Source organism: Oryzias latipes, chromosome 3 (genome assembly GCF_053564925.1).
Source record: "Oryzias latipes strain Hd-rR chromosome 3, Olatipes_Hd-rR_3.1".
NCBI lineage: Eukaryota > Metazoa > Chordata > Actinopteri > Beloniformes > Adrianichthyidae > Oryzias > Oryzias latipes.
The window spans coordinates 38,536,311-38,561,822 of NC_136239.1; the positions used below are offsets into that span (position 1 = coordinate 38,536,311).

Genomic DNA, 25,512 nt, shown 5'->3' on the forward strand with positions numbered 1-25,512 from the left:
TAGCTGTCCACAGGTTTTCATTCCCAAACCCAAAAACACTTTTTTCTTCTTTTCATATTTTCTCTTCAGGTGTCACCACAGCGAATCAGCTTCCTCCTACTAACCCTGTCTTTTGCATCCTCTACTTTAACACCAGTTTCCTTCATGTCTTTAAAGTAAGTTATCTTAATTTTCTTAAATCTAATGATATACAGTACAGACCAAACGTTTGGACACACCTTCCCATTCATTTGAATTAGAGGGTGTGTCCAAACGTTTGGTCTGTACTGTATTAGCACTGAATGAAAGCAGTGAGCATCTGTTGAAATTTAATTTTGGGGACTCAGATAGAAGTAAGTGAATTTGGACAAAACAAAATATTTATTTATTCATGTCTCTGTTGCTTGCTAATTCCAGTAATTAGCAAAACAATATGGCTTTGTCATTAAAAACACAATAGCTGTAAATACCTTTCCTCAAATACATCTTAAATTCTGTGCAAAACAATCACATGCAAAAAATAAAACATTGTAAATCGCATTGTAGGCTACCTGTGAGAATTTATTTCAAGATGATTTTCATTTGAATTAAAATGCATTCTAACTGAAATACAGAAATGAAAAAAAGATTCCTGTTTTTCCCAAACAACCAAAAATAATGGTAAGTACAATGCATGGGGATGTATTGATGAATTTGACAGAATTCTTTTAAATACTCAACATTTCCTTGTGGGCACATTTGTAGCATAGCTCACAGTTTTTCTGTAGATTTTTGTCATGCTTCTCCAGAACAACATCCCATACAGACCCATGTAACTATGACAGTTGTTAAAAAATATCTTGTTGTTAAATATCTGCAAAAGATCAGATTTTAAAAAAGTTGCAAAGAAAGCAAAATGTTTTTAATGTCAGAATCACTGAACTCAGGCCAGTGACTTAAGAACAAAAGTCCACTTGGATGAGATGCTACTCCAAAATATCCAGGCTTGTGGTGGTTGGTCTCTCACTTGATGAAGCTGGGATGTCTTTAGTTTTTCTTAGAGAGAAAACGAAGTAGAGAAAAATGAAAAAACCTGCATGAGACAAAAGAGAAATAAAGCTGAAGAATTCATACAGGAGAAAGCATGATGTCATTAATACAGTTTGAGGCCCAGCAGGCCCAACACTTGCCGTGTGATTTGTGGAAAGGTGCTGTTTTGAATACATTTAGAAAGAAACTTTTAAAGATGGTTTCACTGTGGGAACCATCTTTAAATGGTGTATGTGGTTAAAAAATACAATCTCAAACTGTCCACACCTTGCAGTGAGTTCAAAATGCAGAAGACGTAGAGGCCAGGAGTGGTCAGTTGTCCAAACGAAAAGAAGATGATTCCCCAGGTAATCCCAAGCAGAGTGATGAGGACCAGCACGGTGCAGACTTTCTGCTTCAGTCCTTTCCAGTTCTTTTGCCTGAACTGATTAACCAAATATAATCAAAACACAATCAAAGCATTTCCTATACTAGGATATTGACACCTAGAACAATCATTGTAATGGAAATTATTGTATGTAAGTGCACTCTTTAAAAGGCTTATTTTGTCCATATCAGTGTTCTAAGTTAAACTGTTTAGTTTGTGCTATAACATTATAAAAACTGAAAACAATGTGCATATTTTGTCTAGTATTTGATGTCCAACAATTACCTCATTCGATGTTCCATTGAATTTAACATAAAACATCAGTTAGATATTTTTATTACACATAACAGGACCATGTGGAACCAGTGCAGGTTTTGATGTTTTTTTTTTTCTTTTTGCATTTTTTACATGTACTGTTTATTTTGTCTTCTTATTTTATACTAATGTTGTCAGAAGTCAGAACTCTGTCTCCGACTCTGGCCACCAGCAGGATAAGTCTTTAGATTACTGCCAGCACCCCAAGCGTGCACTTCCTCGATGCCACACACCTGACTCTCATTCAGTCAATCGATCACAGTCTACTTAAGCACTGCACTGAGAAGAGCTCAGAGCGAAGTCTTATTTGTGCCACTTTGCCGTCATTACTAAGTGCTATATTTGGAACTGAACTTTCTCATTTCAGAACCCTGTTTCTGGTAAATGGTAAATGGCATATACTTATATAGCGCCTTTCTTCCTGCAAGGACAAAGCGCTTTACAGTCACAGACCCATTCACCCAGTCACACACACGTTCACTCACACATTCACACACTGGTGGCGGCTCCGCTGCCAAACACAGGCGCCCGCCTACCACCAGAGGCAAGGTGGGGTTCAGTGTCTTGCCCAAGGACACTTCGACTCATGGGCATGCAAGGCGGGAATCGAACCTGTAATATTACGATCATGGGTCGACCGCCATACCACTGCACCACGGCCGCCACGATTTCCGCCCTGTTTCTGAATGTTTGCCTGCTGCCTGCCCCGACTCTCTTCTGGATTTTGACTACCCTGTCACTCCTCTGATGACCTCATGAAAATGGCGAAAAATGGCGGCGGCGCGTGCGGATGCAGCGGCTCGCAGCTCTTGGATTGTGGAGTTACTTTTGTGTTTTTTGTGTTTCTTGTGCTGCTTTTTGTGCTCCTCTGTACACGTAAACAACCACTTTAGTTGACAGAAGCTTTTGGACATCGGCTCTACATTGCATCTAACCGTCACGGAAGAGTTTCGCCGCACACACGGCATTCCCATGGAGATAGTGAGACCAGCGGGTGCCCCCTGGATTGTTTTCAGCTCTAGCAGGAGACGGAGACGGAGGACAGACAGGAAACAGAAACAGCCTGCAGGAAAGGCTAAGGAAAAACCCCCAAAGACCTCCTCTTCCGAGTATGTTCCTTGCCAATGCACGATCCCCGATCAACAAAATGGATGAGCTAGAACTACTCATGGATGGGAACCGCTATGTTCGTGACTGCTGTGTACTGGTTATATCAGAATCCTGGCTTCACCCGCAAATTCCCGTCGCGGCTATCCAGCTAACTAGCCGCGTTGTTCACCGCAGCGAGCGGAACAAAGAATGCTCGGGTAAGAGCAGAGGGGGAGGCCTGTGCATGTACATACACAATAACTGGTCAAAAGACAGCCAAATAAACCACAAACACTGTTCGCCGGATTTAAGGCCTGTTCACACCGGGACGAATTTCGCCGGCGATTTTCGCCGACGTTTAACGCCTCGTGACTAAACAAAGGCCACCAACGAGAGTGTGCACACCGACGCGAAAAAACGCCAGGCGTTAAAGCGTCAAAAAAAAAAAAACGCCTCGGGTTCGTTTTTTTTTTTCGACGCGTCGCGTCGAAATCTACTCGACCAATGAGAACGGCGCTTTTGCTCACGTGTCTGGAGCTTCTGAAGTTACAGTAAAACACAACTTGGGGGCGCTCAAACACAAAACTGCCTTTCTGAGCACACATACCAGCGAAGAAGATAGACGCCAAGTAGCGTCTACACAGCCGCGAAGCAATAATGACGGACATTCTAAAATATCCCCGAACCAAGCACCAGTTGGAGCTACTGGTGCTTGAAATATTCATGTTTTCTTTGTTTGATTCTGACAAGCGTGTAAATACTTGCTCTCTTCTTCTGAGGGAAAAGCGAGTTTAAGAAGCGTAAAGTTGCGCAGCGCCACCTTGTGTACAGGAGTATTTCTGTTTTACATTAAGCGCCATCTAATGTCAGGGAATGAAATTGCATGTTCACTCCACTCATCGTCAGCGAAAATCGCCTGGGTGTGAACACAAAAAACGTGGCGAAAAACGCTGGCGTATAACGCCTGGCGAATATTCGTCCCGGTGTGTACGGGCCTTTAGAGTCCCTTTCTGTTAAATGCCGCCCATTCTACCTACCCAGAGAGCTAACAGCCATGCTAATCACAGCTGTTTACATACCACCCGATGCTAACGCTAGCATAGCTCTCTCACTGCTAAGAGACACAATACACAGACCACAGAGGATTCACCCCGACGATTTGCATGTAATAGCTGGCGACTTTAATTAGACCAACCTGAAGTCTGTTCAGCCTAATTTCTACCAACATGTTAAGTGTCCAACCAGAGGAAAAAATACCTTAGATCATGTTTACACCAACATTAAACACGCATACAGAGCCACTCAGCTTCCACACCTAGGCCAGTCAGATCACGTCTCTCTGCTCTTAACCCCTGCCTACACACCTCTGAGAAGGAGCTCAACCTCACTCGTCAAAACCGTCACAACTTGGCCCGAGGATGCGCTCTTCCAGCTCCAGGACTGCTTTGAACACACTGACTGGAGTATTTGGTGAGGACCACCTCACCAACAACAACCCTCGGCAGGTGTGGCAGGGACTACAGCACCTGACCAACTTCAGGGGACAGACCAACACCGTGGCACACTCCAGCGCTGCACTAGCAGAAGAGCTGTGCGTGTTATTTTCACGCTTCGAGACCCCATCACTGCAGTCTGAAGTCCCGCCACCTCATCCTCACTCTGCTTCCAGCTCCAAACCCCTGACTGTGCAGACACAGGACATGGCACGGATGTTCAGCAGGGTAAACCCCAGGAAAGCGGCGGGACGTGATGGAGTTCCCGGGAAAGTTCTGCGGGCCTGCGCCGACCAGCTCTCCCAGGTCTTCACAATAATCTTCAACCTGTCGCTAACTCAAGCTTCCATCCCTGCTTGCCTGAAGTCATCCATTATCATCCCGATACCCAAAAAGTCGTATCCACAGCCTGCCTCACGGACTATCCAGTTGCACTCACCCCTGTCATCACAAAGTGTCTGGAACGGCTGCTCCTGGGACACATCAAAGACTCCCTTCCTCCAACCTTTGACCCCCACCAGTTTGCTCACAAAGCAAACAGATCAACGGACACCTATGCCAGGGTGCTCTTTGTGGACTATAGCTCAGCCTTCAATACGATCATTCCTGACATACTGGTCAGCAAACTGTCTGACCTAGGACTCCACCCACTCACCTGTACCTGGATCAAGGACTTCCTTACAAATAGACCACAGAAAGTCAAACTTGGTCCCCATTTCTCCTCCACCCAGATGCTGAGCACAGGCTCCCCACAGGGATGTGTGCTGAGTCCTCTGCTGTACACACTGTACACAGCAGACTGCAGACCAGCCCACACTAGCAACACCATAGTGAAGTTTGTAGACGACAATACTGTGGTGGGGCTGATCTCTGGAGACGACGAGACGGCCCATGGAGATGAAGTCCTGAAACTGTCAAGGTGGTGTCAGGCTAAAAACCTCATCCTGAACACCAGCAAGACCAAGGAGATCATCCTGGACTTCAGGAAAAACAGAGCAGATCCACCCCCACTCTACATCGATGGAAACTGTGTGGAGAGGGTCCACAGCTTCACCCTCCTGGGCACCACCATCTCGGCTGACCTCACATGGTCTATCAACACCATGGCCGTCAGCAGGAAGGCTCAGCAGCGCCTGCACTTCCTGAGAAGACTTAAGAAGAACAATGTCAGCCAGGAGCTTCTGGTAACCTTCTACCACTCAACCATCGAGAGCATCCTGTCCTACTGCATCACAGTGTGGTTCTCCCACTGCACTGAAGCAGAACGGCAGAGCCTCCAGAGAATGGTAAAGACATATACACAGTCACGCTGCCTCAGCAGAGGGACTAACATCCTCACTGACTCCACCCATCCTGCTTTCCCTCTATTCAACCTGCTGCCCTCTGGAAGGAGGTACAGGTCCATTCGAACCAGGACAAACAGACTAAGAAACAGCTTTTTTCCACAGGCAATTACCATATGAAATACACATACCTCCACCAACCAGACCTCACTCTGACTTTTTAGTGTGTACAATGTCCTGACTCTGTGCAATAACCGGGCCACTGTGCAATAACTCAATATTTTTTATGCTTTGCTCACAGTAACTCATCCCATTCCATTATATTTTATCCACAAATATTTAATATTTAACAGTCTCTGTACATATTGTTCATTTTTTTTGTTAAAAGTTGTAAATACAGTATTTGTATTTCTATCCTATTTTATTTAACTTCTTCACTCCGTGAGAGCTACCACTTCGTGTATGTGCTCCACTTGGGGTAAATACTTCTTTTGGGAAAGAAGTTTTATCTTGGGTAGGGGGGTGTCACGGCTGTGGCCGTATTTGATTTTGTTTTGTTTGTTTGTTCTGTGTTTTATGTATTATTTCTGTATCAGAGTTGGACTTCTGTGTTTTTGCTGCATCTTTGTTTGTGCTAGTTTGTGATTGTTTGCAGGTGTGGTTCATGAAGGTGTGGCCTCCAATTGGACCAAAGCTGGAGGAAGCAGCCTTAAAACCACCCCATGGACCTCCACACCATGAGAAGGGAGCTTGGCTGCAACAGTCTCCACTGCAGCTTGGCCCTCTTCTCCATTTTGTTTTTGATTTCACCACGAGTTTAGTTGTGTGTTGCACTTTAGTATTCTGTATTAGTTCTTTGTAGTTTGTATTTTTGTGCCCACTCTGTTTAGTCCTTAGGTTTGTAGTTATGTTAAGTTAGGCAGTAGGGGTGAACTGCCATTTTCTTTTTTTTCTTTTTTAAACTTGTCCTGTCCAACAGCTAGGCAGGCAGATGAGAGCTGAGGGCCTCTTGTGTTGGACATATTTTTACTTTAACAAGAGGGGTTATTAATCTTCAGACAAACCAAAGGTATGTCTGAATAAACCCCTTTTGTAATTGAGGCCAAACTTTATTCATTTCAACCATGATTGAAAATCTTTGGTGTTGGACCGGACGGAAAAGGAAAGAAGGGTAGAAGAGGGAGGGATGTCAGAGGGGGGGGGGGTTGATGGTGAGAGGGGGGGGTAAGACCATGAAGCAGCATAGAGCAGACAGGTTTACTGGTTGTTTATCATTACGTTACAGTTCAAATGTAGTACAAAAAGGGCGGGGCCTGTTCACACACACTCAAATATTATCAACACACCTGCTAGCTGCAAAAAATGTTCAAATGTCAACATGTACACAAAACAGATAGTGTTCACGAACGCATACCTATGCCTTAAAACCAACTAGTGTGAAATCTTTCATTCATTCAATCATGCAAACTATAAGTGCAAAGGTGAGCTAACACCTGTGCTCAGGTGAGTGTTTATGTTCTTCTAAAATGGATGGTGGAATGTGAAAAGAGGGAGGAGGAGCGCCCAGCCACCCCCACACCCAGACCCCCGCCGCAGCAGCAGCGGCAGCCGGAAATCCCCCAACGCCACACGGGAACAGGCAGGGAACAACCGCCCCCCGGGCGACCAAGACCGCCACCCAGGCCAGGGCCAGCAGGACCGCCGCGAGGCCCCCAGAGCCAGAGAGCAGGGAGGCGCGGAGGGAAAGAGAGCGCCGCCCCAGCCCAGCCAGGGAAAGCAGCCCCCCCGCCACGCCGGAAGAGCCCAACGCAGGGCCCCACCGGAGAAGGACGGCCACAGCCCCAGACGAGCACCCCACCACCACCCAGGAGTTCCGGGCATCCCCCCGCCCCAACCCCAGGTACGAGCCAGGACCCCCCAAGGGAGACCCGCTCCGCACTCCAGGCAGCCACCCACCCGGCCCACGGTTGGTCCAGGGAGGAGCAAGGCAGGGGCCCGCCGCCCCCGCCCAGGAGGGGGGAACCCCGGGGAAAAAAGGGTGGCCCACAAGGGGTGTTATAAATATGGCCCGACCAGGCTCGGCCATGTTGGAAGTTTGGCGGGGCCCAGCGCTCAGGGGCAAGGACCAGGACCCACCCTCAGGGACACAAACACCCCCGGCTCAGGTGTAATATGAACTCCCCCACCGTGCGGAGAGAGCACCGCCGGGCCCAGGGAGCCGGCACCCAAGGGACACGGCCGCCATCGCCAAGAGGCCCGCCCCCCCCACCAGGGAAGGGGTAGGGGACAGATGGACCCAGGTCCCACCATCCTTGCAAAATGCGTGTGCGTGTATGTGTGTTTGAGAGGATGTGTGTGTGCATGTGTGTGTGTTTATGTTGGAATGTATATATTGAAGGAGGAGGGGTGTGTGTACTAAGGGGGGTGCAGTTAAAATTGGCGAGTAGGGCACTAAGGGGACATCTCCTGATTACTCACAGTGATGTCCCCTCACCCTCCCCACCAAGGGGCCCTAAATGTCTAAGGTGCGGTTAAAATTGGCGGGTAGGGTGCCAGGAGGACATCTGCTGCTTGCTTGCAGTGATATCCAAGCACCCCCCCTACCAAGGACCCTACATGTCTAAGGTGCAAATAAAACCGAAAGAGGGGAACTGCCATTTTCTTTATTACATGTTTTCTCCTGTTTTTGTTAGTCTAGGGAGGTTGGTGTTTTGTCATTGATTTCCCTTTTCTTTCATTTGCAGGTAAGATGATATGTTTCAGTTAGGTGGGGTTTTGTTTGTTATTTTGGCCTGGGTTCACCCTGAAGCCTTTTTGCTTCACTTTTAGTTGTAGTTATTGTTGGTTGTTGTTTATTTATCTGTAAATACATTTGTTATTTTTGTATGGAGACAAATTGTTTGTTTTTTGTTACAGTTAAATTATTAGCCAAAACTTTACTTTATTTATGTTATGCCGCCTCGGTGCCCCTAGACACAAAGGGGGCATAACAACTCCAAGGTAGAGGTGAGATCAGGCCTAAAATATCCAGCCCGACCCGACACAGGCCCGCGGGCATTAAAGCCGAACCCGGTCTGAACCCGACCAATTAACTTGATTTGCAGGCCCGAGCCCGAAGCAAACCCGAAATTTCAATTTATCCCATACTATTGTTGGCAGAAAAAAACCCGCCAGATTGCTTAAAGGTAAAATAATCTACATATTTTTATGATAATGAAAGTTATTTTCTGTCTGTGGTCGCTGCAGCCGTGCGCGTAGTCAAGCTCGCTGTTGTGGAATAGAGTTCCGCCGGAAGTGCTGCTTATAGGTTCCTCCCTACGTGATAAATGCATTTGCACAACGAAATAACGCTGGAACACAGAATAAGAGGCCAGACAAAGAGAGTGAAAGAGAGATCTTGATGCGCACCCGCTTCATTACGCGGAGAAATAAACAAAATAGATGCGGGCTTGCGGAGGGAAGATTACATTCACGACACGTGCGCAGAGCTGTGGGTGGCTGGCGCCCCCCTCTTTCTGCCAGTTGCTGGACCACAGTGTATGTCAATCAACGGTGGGCTGGTGACTGGTGGGAGGGGGCGAGGTCTACCTGTGTGTGTGTGTGTGTGTGCGTTCGGTGAACGTTCTCCCTCTAAGAAGAAGCTGGCTGTGCCTTTCGGTTCGTGCGGTAACCGTTCTGACATACAGGATTAATAAAGAGCTGTTTGACAACCGCCCGCCTGTGGAGCCTCTTTGCAGCCATTACAATATATTTATTAAAAAAGTCAGCGAGAGAGAAGCCCGGCCAGAACCGACCCGAACGTAATGATTGTCAATTCGGGTCGGTTCTGACTTGGGCTCGGGTTTAAGATCTTACATCTACTCCAAGGCTGCTGCAATTTCATTGTATGCCCATGTACAATGACAATAAATGATTCTGATTCTGATGCCTGTTATTGACCCCTGCCTGCCTGACCCCGATTTAGCTTTGTGGATTTTTAGCTGAGCTAATAAACCTGCTGCGTTTGGATCCAACTGTCTGCCTGTTTTTGTGACAGATGTACAAATATGTGGAAATGCACTTGTTTTATTTATTTATTTAGGCTCAGAATTTTTTTGCCAACCGACCTGGGGGGTATTCCAGAAAGCAGGTTATGCTAGCTCCCACGGTAAGTTTGAGGCTAAGGAAGTGGATAACCTCAGCTTTCGGTTCCAAAAACGGAGGTATGTTAGAGGGTATGTCAAGGTTGCCATAGCAACTCATGCTCTGAACATAACCTGATCTGGAGCAGGTTAGTTGAAGGTTAGTTTGTTTTCAGAGAGATGAAGCAGCATGGCGTGTCCATTTGAAGATGATTTAGTGGATGAAGAAGCTCAGATAATACTTTTTTCACCATGAAAGGGTGATAAGACCACGTATGGATGTTGGAAAGATAAACTTTTTACTTTGATCTAGCTTAGTTATTTGCTTCAGTTAAGATAAATGAGTTCAGTCAACTTAAAAATAACAGATTTTTATCAATCATTTATATATCATTTATTTTATTTTCATTCAAATTAATTAATTCAAATTAATTTAATATAGTAGGTGTAACTGTGGTGCTGCTGTTAGATTGGCAGCGCAAGAAATTGTGGGATACCATTCCCTTTTTCTGTCTGGACGAAATTGTGTGTTTTTGACCAAATGTGTTTAGTGGTAGCTGTTTTACTGTTTTGCTGAATTATTTTGTCCTGTTATGTATGGAGCGATATTTCTGCCACCAGGTTGCACACAAAACTTTCTAAGTTGCACACATAATTGTCTATGTTTTTTTGCTTTCAAATTTTTTTTTTTGCTTTCCAAAACTTTTTTTGCGTCTGCTAAACACATGTTTTTGCATGCGTCGTGTCAAATCTCGCTTTTGTCCTATCTTTGATTTTGCTGAGTTAAGTTTCAGTTTGACGTGGCAAAGCTGCCATCAAACAGCTGCTGATTGGTCCAGATTCTAACCAATTTAGGTATCTCTGTCACATGTTGAAGGTGCTTGGAGGTAGACATGGACTTTGGACATTGCGTCGGTTCTGTTTGACCGGGATTCTGCCGTTTTTCAACCAATCTGGCCCGTTTCTGTCAGAATAAAACCCAGACGGAGCAGCAAAGCAGCTAAAATAAAACTAAGTTTTGTATTAATTTGTCAGTGTAGTGACCAATGTGTTTTCTGCAGCAAAACAACAATGTGGCAGTCATATCACTCTAAGTCGCGCTCAAAGGGGTCAGCAAAATCAAAGACAGGACAAAAGCAAGATTTGACACAACGCATGCAAAGATGTGTTTTGCAAATGCAAAAAAAGTTTTGGAAAGCAAAAAAAAAAAATCAAAGCAGCACATATTTAATATTTTCACTTGCAACTTAGAAAGTCTTTTGTGCAACGTGGTGGCAGAAATATCACTCCATAGTTCAGTCTTTTTGCACCATGAGTGAGAGGGAGGAAGAGGATGATGAGGTTATTTAGCACCACTAGAGCTCACTGATATTGTAAGAGTGTAAGGTAAAGTCAGAGTCAGCATAACTGAGTACAGGCTCAATTGTGCAAGTTCACACTTTATTCTCCATTTCAGTTTTATGAAATGAGAATATCTGCGGCCTCAAACTTAGATATGAGATATGAGAGTTCAAGAAGTACAATAAATTAAGATGGAACAACTTTAATTGAATTGAATAAAATTACATTTAGTTAGATAAATTTGAGTTGTGTAAACAATTATTGAGTTGGATGTTACGATGAATAAATTTAACTCAGTTACTTGTTACCAATTGAATTAATTCATTTAAATTGGATAAGTTGTATTTATATATTCCCAAAAGCATTTTTCATCACAAATAAGATCAGAAACTCAGACGTTTACTCTGTCCGTGATTTTTCTGCAAGCAGAAAGTCTTTCTTTTACTGATGCAGCCTTATCCTTTTTTTTTTTTTTTTACTTGTCCTGTCCAACAGCTGAGCAGCAGGCAGAGAATAACCGCCCCCCGGGCGATCACATCCGCCAGCCAGGCCAGGGCCAGCAGGACCGCCCCGAGGCCCCCAGAGCCAGAGAGCAGGGAGGCATGGAGGGAAAGAGAGTGCTGCCCCAGCCCAACCAGGAGAGCAGCCCCCCTGCCGCACCAGGAGGGCCCAAGGCCGGGCCCCACCCGAGAAGGGAGTCCACAGCCCCAGACGAGCACCTCATATCCACCCAGGAGTACTGGGCTTCCCCCCGCCCTAACCCCAGGTATGAGCCAGGACCCCCCAAGGGAAACCCCCTCCACCCTCCAGGCAGCCACCCACCCGGCCAACGGTTGGTCCAGAAAGGAAGGCAGGGGCCAGCCGCCCAGGAGGGGGGCACCCCGGGGAAAAGGGGGTTGTTGTAAACATAGCCCGACCAGGCTCGGCCACAGTTGGAAATTTGGCGAGGCCCAGCACCCGGGGGCAAGGACCAGAACCCCCCCCTCAGGGACACGGACACCCACGGCTCAGGTGTGATGTGATATCCGGTTTCTGGCCTTGCCAGAAAGCTCAGGGATCCCTCTCCCTGCGTGGAGAGAGGGCCACCGGGCCCAGGAAACCAGCACTCAGAGGACACGGCCCCGTTGCCAAGGATCCAGTACCCCCTACCAGGGATGGGGTAGGGGACAGATGGTCCAAGGTCCCACCTTCCTTGCGCAATGCGTGTGTGTGTGTGTTTGTGAGGGTGTGTGTGAATGAAGTCATTTTTTTACATGCCCATGGTTTATGCCGATCTATGGTCCCTCCATGCTAACGCGGCTAATAGCTTTAGCTAAAGACTCAGACTCAACACATGGGCGGGCAAGGCGGGACTCGAACCTGCAGTCTTCCAATCAGAGGCCCACCAACCCACCACGGATGCTGCATAACATTAACATCATTCAGTAAGCTAGTGTTCTAAAATTGAATAGAAAACAATACCATAATTTGTGGCTCTTACCTCTTTCTGACAGCAGTTTGGCATCAGATTTCTAACTGTAAGCAAAAACACGACCATGACAAAGAGGAACATCAGACCAAACACTCCCACTGTGGTCACCCACTTTACGTTCTCGTCGGTTATGTAGCATCTACAAAAAAGAAAGCAAAGAAAACTATTATAACTTAATAAGTTATAACATTATAAATGATTTATTTCTTTTATCCAGGAAAACATGTTTGTGTCATTGCAGTTTTAGGTAGCAAGTCTTTCAAAAAATGTATGTGTATGTGTGTGTAAGTGTCTTAGCAAAAAACTGTTAATAATTATAGACCTCCGAAATCCTGGTGAATGATAAAATTATTACAAAAAACAGTATTCCTTTAAACTTAAAGACAGTTAGATGTTGAACTTTTTTCTTGAGTTTTTCTTACATTGTACTACTAGTGGGGTTTGACGAGTCCACAAATGTATATTTTCCATAAAATTTTGTGTTTATTGACAGCAAAAGCAACACAATGACTGCTGGAACACCTGAAACACAAAAACCAAACAAGAGAACTGGTTCTTCAAGTGAAACGTTCAACATGAAACGTGTCTCCGTTCAACAAACAACACTCACCCCATCCCACCACACTGATTTTCAACATGTATCTATTGATGTAGATGTTGAAGACTTTGATGATGAGAAGGTAGAGGTGGAACCCCTCCAAGCCCATCCAACAGAAGGTAGCCAACAGAGAGTAGTGGAGAGCAAGAGCCATGTAAACACAAAGGCCCGAAGAGGAGGATTCTGCAACCATCCCACTGGTAAGGAAATGTAGGTTGAGGAGGATCAAGGCGATCGCCAGGCTGATGTGGATCTTTTTAGAATCATCAACTTTGATTTTCCTGTAGAGAAGATGTGATAAGCAATTGTTATTAAAACCATATATGGGTAGTAAGAAAGCTTGGCAACAAGATCATTTTAAATGGAGCTTATTGGATGTAGGATATCTAACAAAAATGATTTCAGTACCTCCTTGTGTAGAAGATAAAAACTGTGACCACTAGACAAAAAAGAGAAATACTGCAGCCGATCTCAGTAATGCGTGACAATATCTGCTGGTCCGTGGAGGACAGGGAAGAGGATACCTGCAGGGAAAGTACATTTTGATATTGATCCATGTATTGGACATCAGAGCTACAAATGTAACCAGATCAATCATTATGTCAGACCCCCAGCAAGTAGAAGTCAGGCTGTTCAGTGGCTTTGCGATGTGACAATAAACACTTAATCTATTAGGAATATAAAATAAGATCAATGTTTATTGTCATTGCACAGTGTTACTTCGTACAAAGTACAATGAAAGTGGGATAATGTTCCATATCAGTGCAAAAAGAGAAAAATAAATAAACAAATAAATAAACAAACGGGGGGGAAAAAAGGTATAACTGGTTCAAATTTTTACAAATGACCTGGTGTTAATGTTTTGCGTCAATTAAGGTTATTGCCCGTTGTAAAAACTGTCCCTTAGTCAGCCTTCCCTCCAGGATTTCTGACTGTACAGCCCTCTTTGGTGACAGCCAAGTCTTATATTTTGCTTTTTATCTTCCCATCTTATGTGTCTGATGTCTGTAAAAACTGGATAAATTCACAACACCTTAGCGTTCTTTACAGATGTTTGTTTGTTTTGCTTTGGGTTTCATGCACTGACAGAAATTACTTTTCGGTTCCGGTTTACAGCACGGACGCGTGTGGCTCAAGGTGGCTAAACAACTATCTTCAAGTGACTTAAAAGTAGATTTTCTCCAAAAAAAGAGAGCTGACCAAGGCCCCTTAGAAAAATCATGACTATTAAGACCTTAAAGAGACTCTTGATGATATCCAAGCTGCGTTGTATCCTTTCATGGAGCAAGTAACGGCAAAGCTAACTCTTCTCATGGAGTTAATGGAAGACTTCAAGATTCCGAGCACAAAACAAGCAAAAAGATAACCGGGTGGATATTCTGGAGAAAATACTGGACGAAGTGGAACAACGAGCAAGGATGAATAATGTCATTCTCACTGGAGTACCAGAGTTTATTTCTGAATGTTGTTTTTGCTGCCACAGATAAGTGAATTTCCCCACCGTGGGATAAATAGTCATCATCATCATCATCATCATCATCAAACCTTGGGTAAAGAGAAGAAAGTTGTGTTTCCCTGTGATCTAAATTTGGAATTCAAAATCATGATTTGAATAGATTATGTATTGGTGTCTACTAATATTTGTCAAAATATATGCAAATGAACACACCTGATGCTTTCTTTTCAACATGTGAACAGATTGACCAAAAGTTCCTTGTGTAACAGTCAAAAGGGAACATTTTTAAAAGAAAAATAATCTCTGAAATCAGAGCACCTGCCCAACAATTTGGCCTCATATAAATGTGTTCCTCATTTATATCTTTTAATGTGCTTTACACTGTCACACAAACTTGAAGTCGTTTTTTTAAACAAGTCTAGCTATAATCACCGCTTTTTGTAGCAAATATAGCTACTTTTCCTTTTTTTGTTTTGTTTAGCAATTTTTTTCCCTAATAAATGAAATAATTCAATAAAACAGCAAAATTGTATTAATTGATTTAAAATAAAGATTCTAATCTTACCATGAGAATGCCAAAGTATGTAAGATGATCACAAGAGCAGATCACCTCATGCTGACCGTACTCCCACTGTGTCTGGCAGCCCTCTGTGCTAAATGCTGGTGATAAAACACATTTATATAGTAAATACAATTAAAACACACAAATACTGACGATTTTAACATTTTAAATGATGAAAAAAAGCAGTTTTTATGGATTTATACCAAGTAAATACTCTTTTGGGTGACTGACCTTGACTTGTGTTGTTAAGGAACACACATTGAGGTTCTTGGGTTTTCTATGAGGAAAAGGGACAAGTTGGTTACATAGATAAGATATTATTAATCCCATGATGGGGAAATTCTTTTCGTCAACGGCAGCAAAAAAAGACATCTGAAACAGCACAGTGACAAGTGACAAGCTAGAGTAAGGTGACCAAAATTTTACTGGTTTAACAGTACAACATTATAAATGAATGGAAAAACATCTGCAACCTGCATGACAAGTAAATTAAATTAGGCAAAATAAGTATTTAAGTAAAAGAACACAACAAAAACAGCTGAAGAACAAAAACAACTGACAACAACAACAACTGCCATAAATAAATAAATAATAGAATGAATGAATAAAAAAACAGCGTGGGTACATGGTGTGCAGCACAGTGTTGTACAGTCTGATGGCTGTGGGGAGGAATGACCTGTGGTAGCTCCTTCTTGCACTGTGGGTGTGACAGTCTAGTCCTGAAGGAGCTGGTCAGCGCCTCTACAGTTTGGGGGTGGGAGGGGTTGTCCATTAAGGATGTTAGCTTAGCCAACACTTCAGACTTCAGATCACGTTCTTATTTGTTAGCTAAAATGAGCTTAGTGTGGAAATAGCTCCAAAATAATCCTAAATAAAAGCTAAAATTTTGGAATTATATTTCAAATGCAAATTTTTTAAAGTTATTTGAATTTCATCAAATTTGATAAAAGCTCAATGTCCGCTTATAGTAATTAAGTATCAATTTGTGTGTCTTGAAGTTCTTCCTTAAAACGTTTTGCTGCTCATCCAAGAGGCTTAATGCTACTTGGATGAGCAGAGAAACAAATTTGTTTTCCACTCTGGATTTGGGACCGATTCCAGTAGTCTGCTATTCTCATAGGCTTCTAACACAAGAATCTCTAAGTCACCACAAATTTGTGCATGGAAGAATTCCACCCCCTAGAACACGAGCCAATCATTGTGTCACATTGGTTTACTGATGAGCCATTGACTTGTCCATTTACATATTAATGCAGCATGCAGTACCTACTGTGCATGCTGCGGACTGACATCGGCTGAAGGGTGGTGGTTCCTTATAAAGGCTGCAGGCTGATAAGAAGATGGGTGGCAGGTGTGATGATGAGCCCAGGATCCTAACAGCTTTTATTTAATGTTATGAATTTTATGAAGCACCTGTTCGCTAATCATTTTATTTTTAATTCGTGTGGTCAGTGCTTTTTTTGTGGAAGAACAGAGCTGGAAGAAGCCAGGTTTAGGAGTGGGCTAACACGCGCTAACATTAGCCTTGTTTGATGAACACAAAATCCATGCGGGAAATGCAGCAATCTGCATCTTGGCTGCACGTAAATATGTGGGAATAACATCAGTCTTTATTTTGTCAGGACACAACTGAAAACACAAATCCACGTGATTGTTTGAACAGTTTCTAAGGACCGAGCGACATTTCTGCTTTGAAAAGCGCCCCAAAGCCGCTGTGTGAGCTGGAAGTCCGAGCTCTGCTAGGACACACGGTTCTCCTGAGTTTGGCAGCCGGTAACCCAGAGCGGCGGGACGGATCGCAGTTGGAAGTCTCCCACACATAACAAAACAACAAAATGCACACGTAACAAAGCATCCTCCCCTCCCCCTCAGACACAAAGTTATAAGTCCGTCTGCTCTGCTCAGAGACACAGTTTGCTCGGTCTACCGGCACCCGAGCCCGGACCGTGCACGGTCCAGATGTGAGGGGTAAAAGAGAGAGGGGAGAGGTGAAGAGCCAGTGGGGCGAGGGCGGGGCGAGGGCGGAGCGGCGCTTCGCACCGGGCATCCTCAGAGCAACCGGTCAGTCCTGTTTGAGCTCCACAGCCTTCTCTGGAGCGAAACACCGTCTATACATGACGTTAAACCAGAGCAGTAGTGAAACGCGATCGGAATGAACCATTTACATGCACAACAATCGGATCAACAATCGGCATAATCCGCCTATTTCAATCGGAAAGAAATTTTGATCCTAACTAGTCTGTTCGGGGCAGTATAATCTGAACGGCGTGTTTACATGAAGCATTTTTCTTCCGATCAAGCGTTCTTTCCGATTACTTTTGTCCATGTAAATTAAGCTAGTGAAAGCTGATTCACTGTGGCAAACCCTATAGGGATATGCCGAAAGATGACTAACAATAACAACAGACCTAAATTGGTTCTACCAATTTTTTTGGGGGAAACATTTCCTGTTGTGTATTAAAGTGCTTTATAAAAAAAAATACAAAGACGCCCAGCTGTTGATTCAGGTAAAATAATTATGAAGAGTCAAAGATGTACTTACATTTAGTCCTGCTGAGTAACTCATGGTAATATTGACAGGTGTGTTAAGTCCAGTGATCCTTCTGTTTTTCACACTCAGGCCAACTAGTCTGTTTTCATTCAACCGAGGGAAGCTATTATTCTACAATGAAAGAAAGAAATGGTAAGGGATTTTTAATACTACTTTAAAACCAAAGCACAGTTGTAGGTTATTATTATTAATTTTATACCACAATCTAAGCGATTCGTTTGTAAATGTCTGAAATACCCTTTGCTTTTTAATCCATTACACTAGATGGGCTGAAAGCTCAACTGTCTGAAGGTAATGTGGTGATAAACATAATTTACATGTATTTATGGTTCTTTTTTGTTATTATTCTCCATTACTTTGCCAAGGAAACTCCATCTGTAGGATTTCTTATATGAAACATTACTTTTCTTTAATAAGATTACATGTCACAGTGGCAGAAATTAAAGAAATTCTCAGGTATGAAGAACTAGGCAGCACCAGGCCAGGACAGGATACATGGTTACTGGCTAAGGAAAGTCACTTCACTCCATGATTGCCTGGCAGCATAAATTAACTATCTGCTAAGAGATGGGACTCACCACAAATGGCTAAGGGAAGGGTGAAATATCCTGACCCAGAAGGGTCCCTTTAAGGGTGTTGTACCATCCAACTACCTGGCAATAATCTGTCTCTTCACAAAATGTAAGCTCATGTCAGACATCATTGCAACAAAAATAAATAAGCACATTAAGCCACACATAAGCAACACACAGAAGGGCATTGGTAGAGATTCCAGAGGAGCCAAACACCAACTCCTGGTTTACAGAATTGTTGCTCAAGACTGCAGGTCAAGACACACCAACCTATTCACAGTCTGGATTGATTACAAGAAAGCCTATGACTCAGTGTCACACACCAGGATCACTGAATGCTTGGAGCTGTACAACATCAACAAGACTCTAAGAGCCTTCATGGGAAACTCCATGAAGCTGTGGAAGACCACCCTTTTAGCCATAAGTGTCCTTAAAATGTGGCATATACCCAAGTGATGCTCTGTCCCCACTGCTTTTCTGCATAGGTCTAAACCCCCTCAGCCAAAAAATCAACATGGCTAGGTATGGGTACCGACTCAGAAACAGAAACAACCAATTACCTCCTCTACATGGATGACATCAAGCTATTCGTTAGGAGCAATCGTTACACTGCGTCCCTGATCCACAACACCAGGATCTACAGTACTGACATTCAGGCTTAAGAAATGCAGTTGAATGTGACAAAGGGAGGCAAAGTAGTCCACACAGAAGGGGTCTTACTCCCTGAATGAACAATAGCAGACTTTGAGAATGGTTACAAGTAATTTTGAATTACACTGGCAAATGGCAACTTGGAACAGGCAACAAGAAAAAGCAGCGGAAAGCAGCAACAGCCATAGGAAGAAGGCTGAAGACTAGTAAGCGTGGAAACCACTATCCAGGATTAAACATACATGCTGATAGGAAAAGCATACTGGGAACGAAGGAACCAAGTGGCTAGGATAAGAATATAAAAAAATATGTGTGCAGAGTACAGACTTGGAAAAAAAAAACAAGGTCAAAATGGTAAATACCGCAGAAAGATTCCGTGAGACTTTTAGATACAGACTGACAGAATGGCAATGGCATACCAACCAGACATTGTAGTGGTTGATAAAGAACACAGGAAATCCGTTGGGGTGGATGTGGCAGTACCAAGTTATGGCAACATATAGAAGAGAGAACATGAGTCCCTACCGCCCGTCTTGTCAACATGGGGAGCCGGGCATTCAGTTGCTCTGCTCACCGACTTTGGAACTCACTCCCCCCTGACCTCCGCAACACTGACACACTCCCACATTTCAAATCAAAGCTAAAAACTAATCTTTTCCAAATGGCCTATTCACTTTAACAGTGACCTTTTCATGTTTTTATAAACATTTAATTTAATTGTGTATGTATTTAAAATGTTGTTGTTGTTTTAACTGTTTATTGTATTTTTATACTGTATACATGCTGTGCTGTGACCTTGAGTGTCCAGAAAGGCGCCTTATAACTAAAATTTATTATTATTATTATGAGAAACTGGAGAAATACCTCAGAGAGACTCAGAGAAGAACTGGAGAAAGTATGGAAACTGAAGGTGACAGTGGTGCCTGTGGTAATTGGAGCACTTGGGTAGTAACCCCCCAAGCTGGAGGAGTGGCTACAACAGATACCTGGAAGGACCTCAGCAATTTCACTCCAGAAAAGTGCAGTGGCAACAGCTACGATACTCCGCAGGACCCTCAAACCCAACTGGCCTTTGGTAGAGAACCTGAGCTTGCGTGAGAAATCCACCCACAGAGGTTAAGAAGAGTGGTTTTATATATACTCTATATAGGTAGGTTTAGATCTTTTGGACCTTCCCATCTCAAAAGTAGCTTGCATGCCGAAAAAGTCTGAGCACCCCTGAGCTAGACTATAGCTGTCCGAATAAATTTATACCGCAATTCCAGTTGTGGCCTTTGGTTTTCAACAAATTTGAAATTACTAAACATAAGGGGCATTAATTAGCTCACACTAGACACGATGCAAGCCTTTTTATAGCACAAGAAACAAGTGAGAAAGATCATTTTTCTGGCTACTGCTTAAATTTAGTCTCTCCAATGCTGTAATTAAAACATTGTGCATTGATAGTCTGCAAAGTTTACATCATGTTTTGTCTTGTAATCTATAATCAAGTTATTACGAACATGTAAAACAGAAAGCAGGATGGGGCTTTGTTTTATGTAAATACCCTGCATGCCATACACATCCCCCTACTGTGCAGCTGTGGATAGCTTCCTGGAAATTCATTTAGAAAAAAATGTATCTAAATTTTGCTTGATTAAAAAGAAAAGATGTTTTAACGCTATGACCTCCTTTAATCTTACCAGTTATTTTGCTACAGCCTTGAAGTGTTCATGAGTACAGGGAAGAGCTTAAAGCAGGAAAAGACAACACTATAGAAATGGAGCATGATTACTAAACGATTGGTAACAAGATGCAGAGGTAACTGTTTTTGCATGCTGCCCTTGACAGAAAATGCTGATAACTTGAAGAAGGATGGCTTTGGGTAATGGGAATATTACAAAATAAAAATATTTGATGTACTCCTTTCTGACTAGTATGTTAATACTGATAGACCAAAAACTGTAATTTCTGACCGAATCTGAAAGTTTGAGATTGATGAATACAATCATGTCCTCCGTCTTGCTAAGATTTAACTCTCCCGGCAGTTGAACAGTTATAGTAGGATTGTAGACAGGTTTATCAGAGTCTGCCTGTGAGTAAAAGAAACAGAAAATTAAACATGTCATACTTTAATGTGAGATTACAATATAAAAATACGGACGGCAGTTTACAATTCTACAGTACAGCTCAGAAAAACTGCCACGCAACTTAACACACAAATACACACAAACTCACAGACATCAGAAGATAAATTACTGGATTACAATTTTTGTTTTCTTAAGTAGTGCAGTTTATTGAAAGTTGTCATTTTTATTCTATGTTGTAGCTTTTTCTATGTTTCACATTGGCTTTTTGAAGAGTGCATTTGCATTAAAAAACCTAGAGCAACTCTGAATTTATAAGAGAAGAACAACTGCATTAAAGGTTTGCTAATGTCTTAAATTCAGAAAACTGATTGCATTGAATTCTGCCCTCCGCTAAATTTTTCCAGCTATATCTGTCCCACTTACTGCTGATCACCTGGATCAGGCATGATCAGTTAACCAGAATCCATCATCTTTTTTCCTGCTAAGCAGCAAGCAGCAAGTACGGCAGAGGTACCTAGAAAACTAGTGGGGTGGTAGATCTTATGTGAACATAGTCTTTGATCGGTCAAAAATCATTTACCTGAGTTTCATTGGCATAAAATACCGCCCCATTGAAGGGATTGGTGTGCTTGTACAACATCACGACATAATTCTCGCCAGAATATGTTGTAGTTTTGTTCACGCTTATGCTCTCCAAAAGGGTCTCTATGTTCTTTGTTCCTCTAGATGAAATACAGAATAGAAAGATTGTTAGAACAACTGTAATATAAACTTTCATTTACTTTATGGTACAATTTTTTTGACAAATAAAAGCTTACTTGTAAATGTCTTTTCTGCTTGAATTACTCATGTCACTGATCAAATGTCCTAAAATTTCAGTCAGAGAATTATCTGTAAAGACAACAAACAGAGTTAACGGGAACTGAGTTAACTAACATTTAAAAGAAGAACCAGGTCTTGATCACCTGACGACCATCTACAATCCCCTGATAGGTCAATCTTAGGGATCTTCAACCGTCAACACTCAGGGTGATTGCTCCCTGACCAAATCCTAGTAAGAGCCAAAAATCTTTTCTTCACCCAATACCATGAAAAATAAAATTTTGATCTTTAAAGTGTATTATAATGTTAATTCCTCAAAAAAAGAAACCCCAAAACAGTATTTTAATCCATTCATTCATTTCTGAGTATTCGTCTAAAAACCTGAGGTCCGTACGACAGACTGGTGACCTGTCCAGAATGTTCCCTGCCTTCGCCCACGGGTGGCCAGGATAGGCTCCGGCAGCCCAGTTACTCCGAAAGAGGGACAAAATGGGTTTAGAAGATGACTGATTGAACCTGAGCTCTGAGCACCAGCCTCTCCCAATCCACGAGAATGAGTGGGTTCTCACGAGCTAATTCAGACCAGCGAGGAACAGCCCCTTTCAGGAAGAGTCTACACTGCTAGTACCACCCCCAGGCTAACACACTCACACCTGTTTCGTCTAATGAGCCAGCAATATTTGGCAAAAAAAACTTTCCTTTTATATGCACAATATGCAAATCCAATCTTCGTAAAAGTTTGGATGTTGTTTGTTTTCGTTGGTGACATGCAGACATGCTGCTGAGGCCGGCACCGACAAGGAACAAAAGGCGCTGCCTCAGATATCCAGGCATCTTATTTCTGGGTTGGAAAAGAACTCAGGAACATAACTGATATTTAAATAAACATTGTTTTTGTGTGCCAAATGTCATATATTATCATATATATATATGGATATTGTTTAATATAAAATATTTAAATTCAAGTTAAGCTGTTGACCCTCATCTCTGGTTATTGGCTCTTCTGTAGTTAGAAACGTGGAGCTCCCAGCGGCTACAGTCAGGTGTTATCCGGGGGCCAGAGTTGGTGACATTAGGATGTTAGCTCAGAGTAAGCCCAGGTCCCATCGAGTCGTGATTCATGAAAGGCGGTAATGTTGCCCGACGGAGACAATCAGAGGTTCTTAAGTTAAACGTAGCTTCGGTGTGTAAACTGGCTAAAAGGATGTTAGACACTGTAATTTTCTCTTGTCCCCTGCTGAACTTAATGAATGATGAAATGAACAGCCGCTTTTCATCATTTAACCGCTGGCTTTATAGATGGTGCTCAGAAAACGGCATTGGTTTTGTGGATAATTGGAGCACGTTTTGGGGGAAGCCCGGTCTCATGAAGAGAGATGGCGTCCATCCTACTCTGGGCGGTGCCGCTCTTCTTTCTAGGAACATTTCTGCTAGTCTTAGTCGGTCAACCTGACAACCCAGAGACGAGACCCGGGCACAGAGCAGCAGTGTAAAACACTCCTCTGAGCCTCCCTTAGGGTAAGTGCTGGTGCAAAACACATGCAGGGAAAGTCAAGCAGTTTTGAGCTTTAGCTTATGTGCTGAAAGACAAGAGAAAGAAACGCGTCAGAGAAACCTTAGTGACAGACAGCATAGTACTCACAAGCAGTATTATGATGTCATTAAATGCGGTTTATTAAACATTCGATCCATTTCCTCTAAGTCCCTTTTAGTCATTGAGTTCATTAATGATAACAAACTTAGTTTACCTGCCTTAACAGAAACTTGGCTCCAACAGGATGACTATGTTAGACTGAATGAAGCAACCCCCCCCCCCCCCCCCCCCCCCCCCCCCACTTATGCTCACTATCAGAAGTCCAGGATTTCAGGGAAAGGAGGTGGTTTGGCATTAATATCACAGTCTAGCTTACTTCTCAGCCCTAAAGTCAAACATGTTTATAATTCCTTTGAAAGCATCATATTGTCTATAAATTACCCAAACAGGAAGACTCGAAAACCTGTTTTTTTCATAATCATTGTCTAATAATTGAGATTTGGTAATCTCAAATATTAGACATAATTTTAATCAAGTTATTTATACTATCAGCAGGCTGAAGCGGTAGAAATGGAGGCCTCCATAGAAACCTCTGTAACATTAGACTGCCTCACTGCTGTGGATCAAACGGAAATAGTATCAATTATTATGTCCTCCAAATCCTCAACTTGTCTGTTAGACCCAATTCCCACTAGACTTCTTAACGAAACCTTCCCCCTAATTAATGATTACCTCTCTGTAAATGGGTTACGTGCCACAGTCTTTTACATATGCAGTTGTTAAACCTCTTCTAAAAAAGCCCAGTTTAGATCCTAGCAACTTGGCCAACTCTAGACCAATATCAAACTTACCCTTTAGAAAGAGTTGTAGTTAAGCAGCTTTACTACCACCTACAGGACAATAGCCACTTAGAATACTTTCAGTCGGAGTTTAGAACTCACCACAGTACGGAAACTGCACTAGTTAGAGTCTCTAATGACTTGTTATTGGCCTCAGAAAAGGGACTACTTTCTATTCTAGTCCTGTTAGACCTCAGTGCAGCTTTTGACACCATCGACCACAGTAGAGATCAGAAGATTAGAGCTGACATAGGGATCAGAGGATCTGCCCTCCAGTGGTTCAAATCCTATTTATCCGATAGGTACCAGTTCGTTAATGTAAATAGACATTCCTCTCAGTGCACTCGAGTTAACTATGGAGTCCCACAGGGCTCAGTTTTAGGACCCATCCTGTTTATTCTTTATATGCTACCCCTAGGAAACATAATCAGGAAACACAGCAATCATTTTTTATTGTTATGCAGACGATTCACAGTTGTATTTATCGATTAAATCTGACCTGAATGACAATATAAAGAACTGAATGCCTGCATCTGAGACATCCAGACCTGGATGACAATTAATTACCTCCTCTTGAACCCAGAAAAAACTGAGGTCATTATACCAGGTCCTAAAAACCTCAGAGATGCTCTGTCTGCTCAGATAGTCTCCCTGGATGGCGCAAGTACTGTATAGCCACCAATTCCACAATTGGAGAACTTGGAGTTTTATTTGACCAGGATTTTTTAAGGCTCACATATCTCGGCCATTACCAGGGCTCGGTACCCATCCCTATATGCATCCACTTCAACTTTTCTTATAATATAATAGCCACAATATATTTTATGCCTTTATCTAGTTAAGTCCCTAAAGAAAAACGAAAACAGAAGTAGAGTAGTTTCAATTAAAGGTACTTGTGTGCACGACTCCTTACCGCTCGTCGTACTGGTCTCACTGGTCTTTGCATTTAACTTTGCAGTGCTCTCAGTAGTTGAATCCTCCTTGCTTCTTTTACTTGTTTCTTCATGATGATTTGTGTTTGACGTCTTACTGCTTTTTGTACTTGACTCCTCATTTCTTCTTGTACTTGACTCCTCACTGGTCTTTGTAGTTGCTTCCGTATTCAAATCTACAATGCTCTTTGTACTTGTGTCTTCACTGCTGCTTGTAGTTAATTCCTCACTTGTCTTTGCAGTTGACTTTGCAGTGCTCTCAGTAGTTGAACCCTCCTTGCTTTTTGTACTTGTTTCTTCATGATGGTTTGTGTTTGGCCTCTCACTGCTTTTTGTACTTGACTCCTCACTGATTTTTGTACTTGACTCCTCATTTCTTCTTGTACTTGACTCCTCACTGGTCTTTGTAGTTGCTTCCGTATTCAAATCTACAATGCT

General features: G+C 42.9%; 1 protein-coding gene across 1 annotated transcript; it reads right to left on the reverse strand.

The window, feature by feature from the left end:
* Nucleotides 1-331: 331 nt before the first annotated feature.
* LOC105358756 (adhesion G protein-coupled receptor G3-like) lies at nt 332-21,984 on the reverse strand. The gene is made up of 12 exons (XM_023953702.2): nt 21,766-21,984; nt 21,528-21,669; nt 20,834-20,950; nt 17,647-17,766; nt 15,336-15,381; nt 15,108-15,202; nt 13,495-13,610; nt 13,099-13,367; nt 12,911-13,010; nt 12,498-12,627; nt 1,276-1,432; nt 332-1,051 (listed from the first exon to the last, which is right to left on the reverse strand). Exons 1-12 carry the CDS (start codon nt 21,795-21,797, stop codon nt 945-947), a joined length of 1,431 nt encoding a protein of 476 aa, XP_023809470.2. The 5' UTR covers nt 21,798-21,984; the 3' UTR covers nt 332-944.
* Between the last annotated feature and the right edge of the window lie 3,528 nt (nt 21,985-25,512).

Coding starts and splice junctions, on each gene's coding strand:
- LOC105358756 (XM_023953702.2), bottom strand. CDS start 21,797: ATGAGTAATTCAAGCAGAAAAGACATTTACAA. Junction 13,011..13,098: donor AATCAGTGTGGTGGGATGGG/GTGAGTGTTGTT, acceptor TTTGTGTTTCAG/GTGTTCCAGCAGTCATTGTG. Junction 1,052..1,275: donor CATTTTGAACTCACTGCAAG/GTGTGGACAGTT, acceptor TGTCTCATGCAG/GTTTTTTCATTTTTCTCTAC.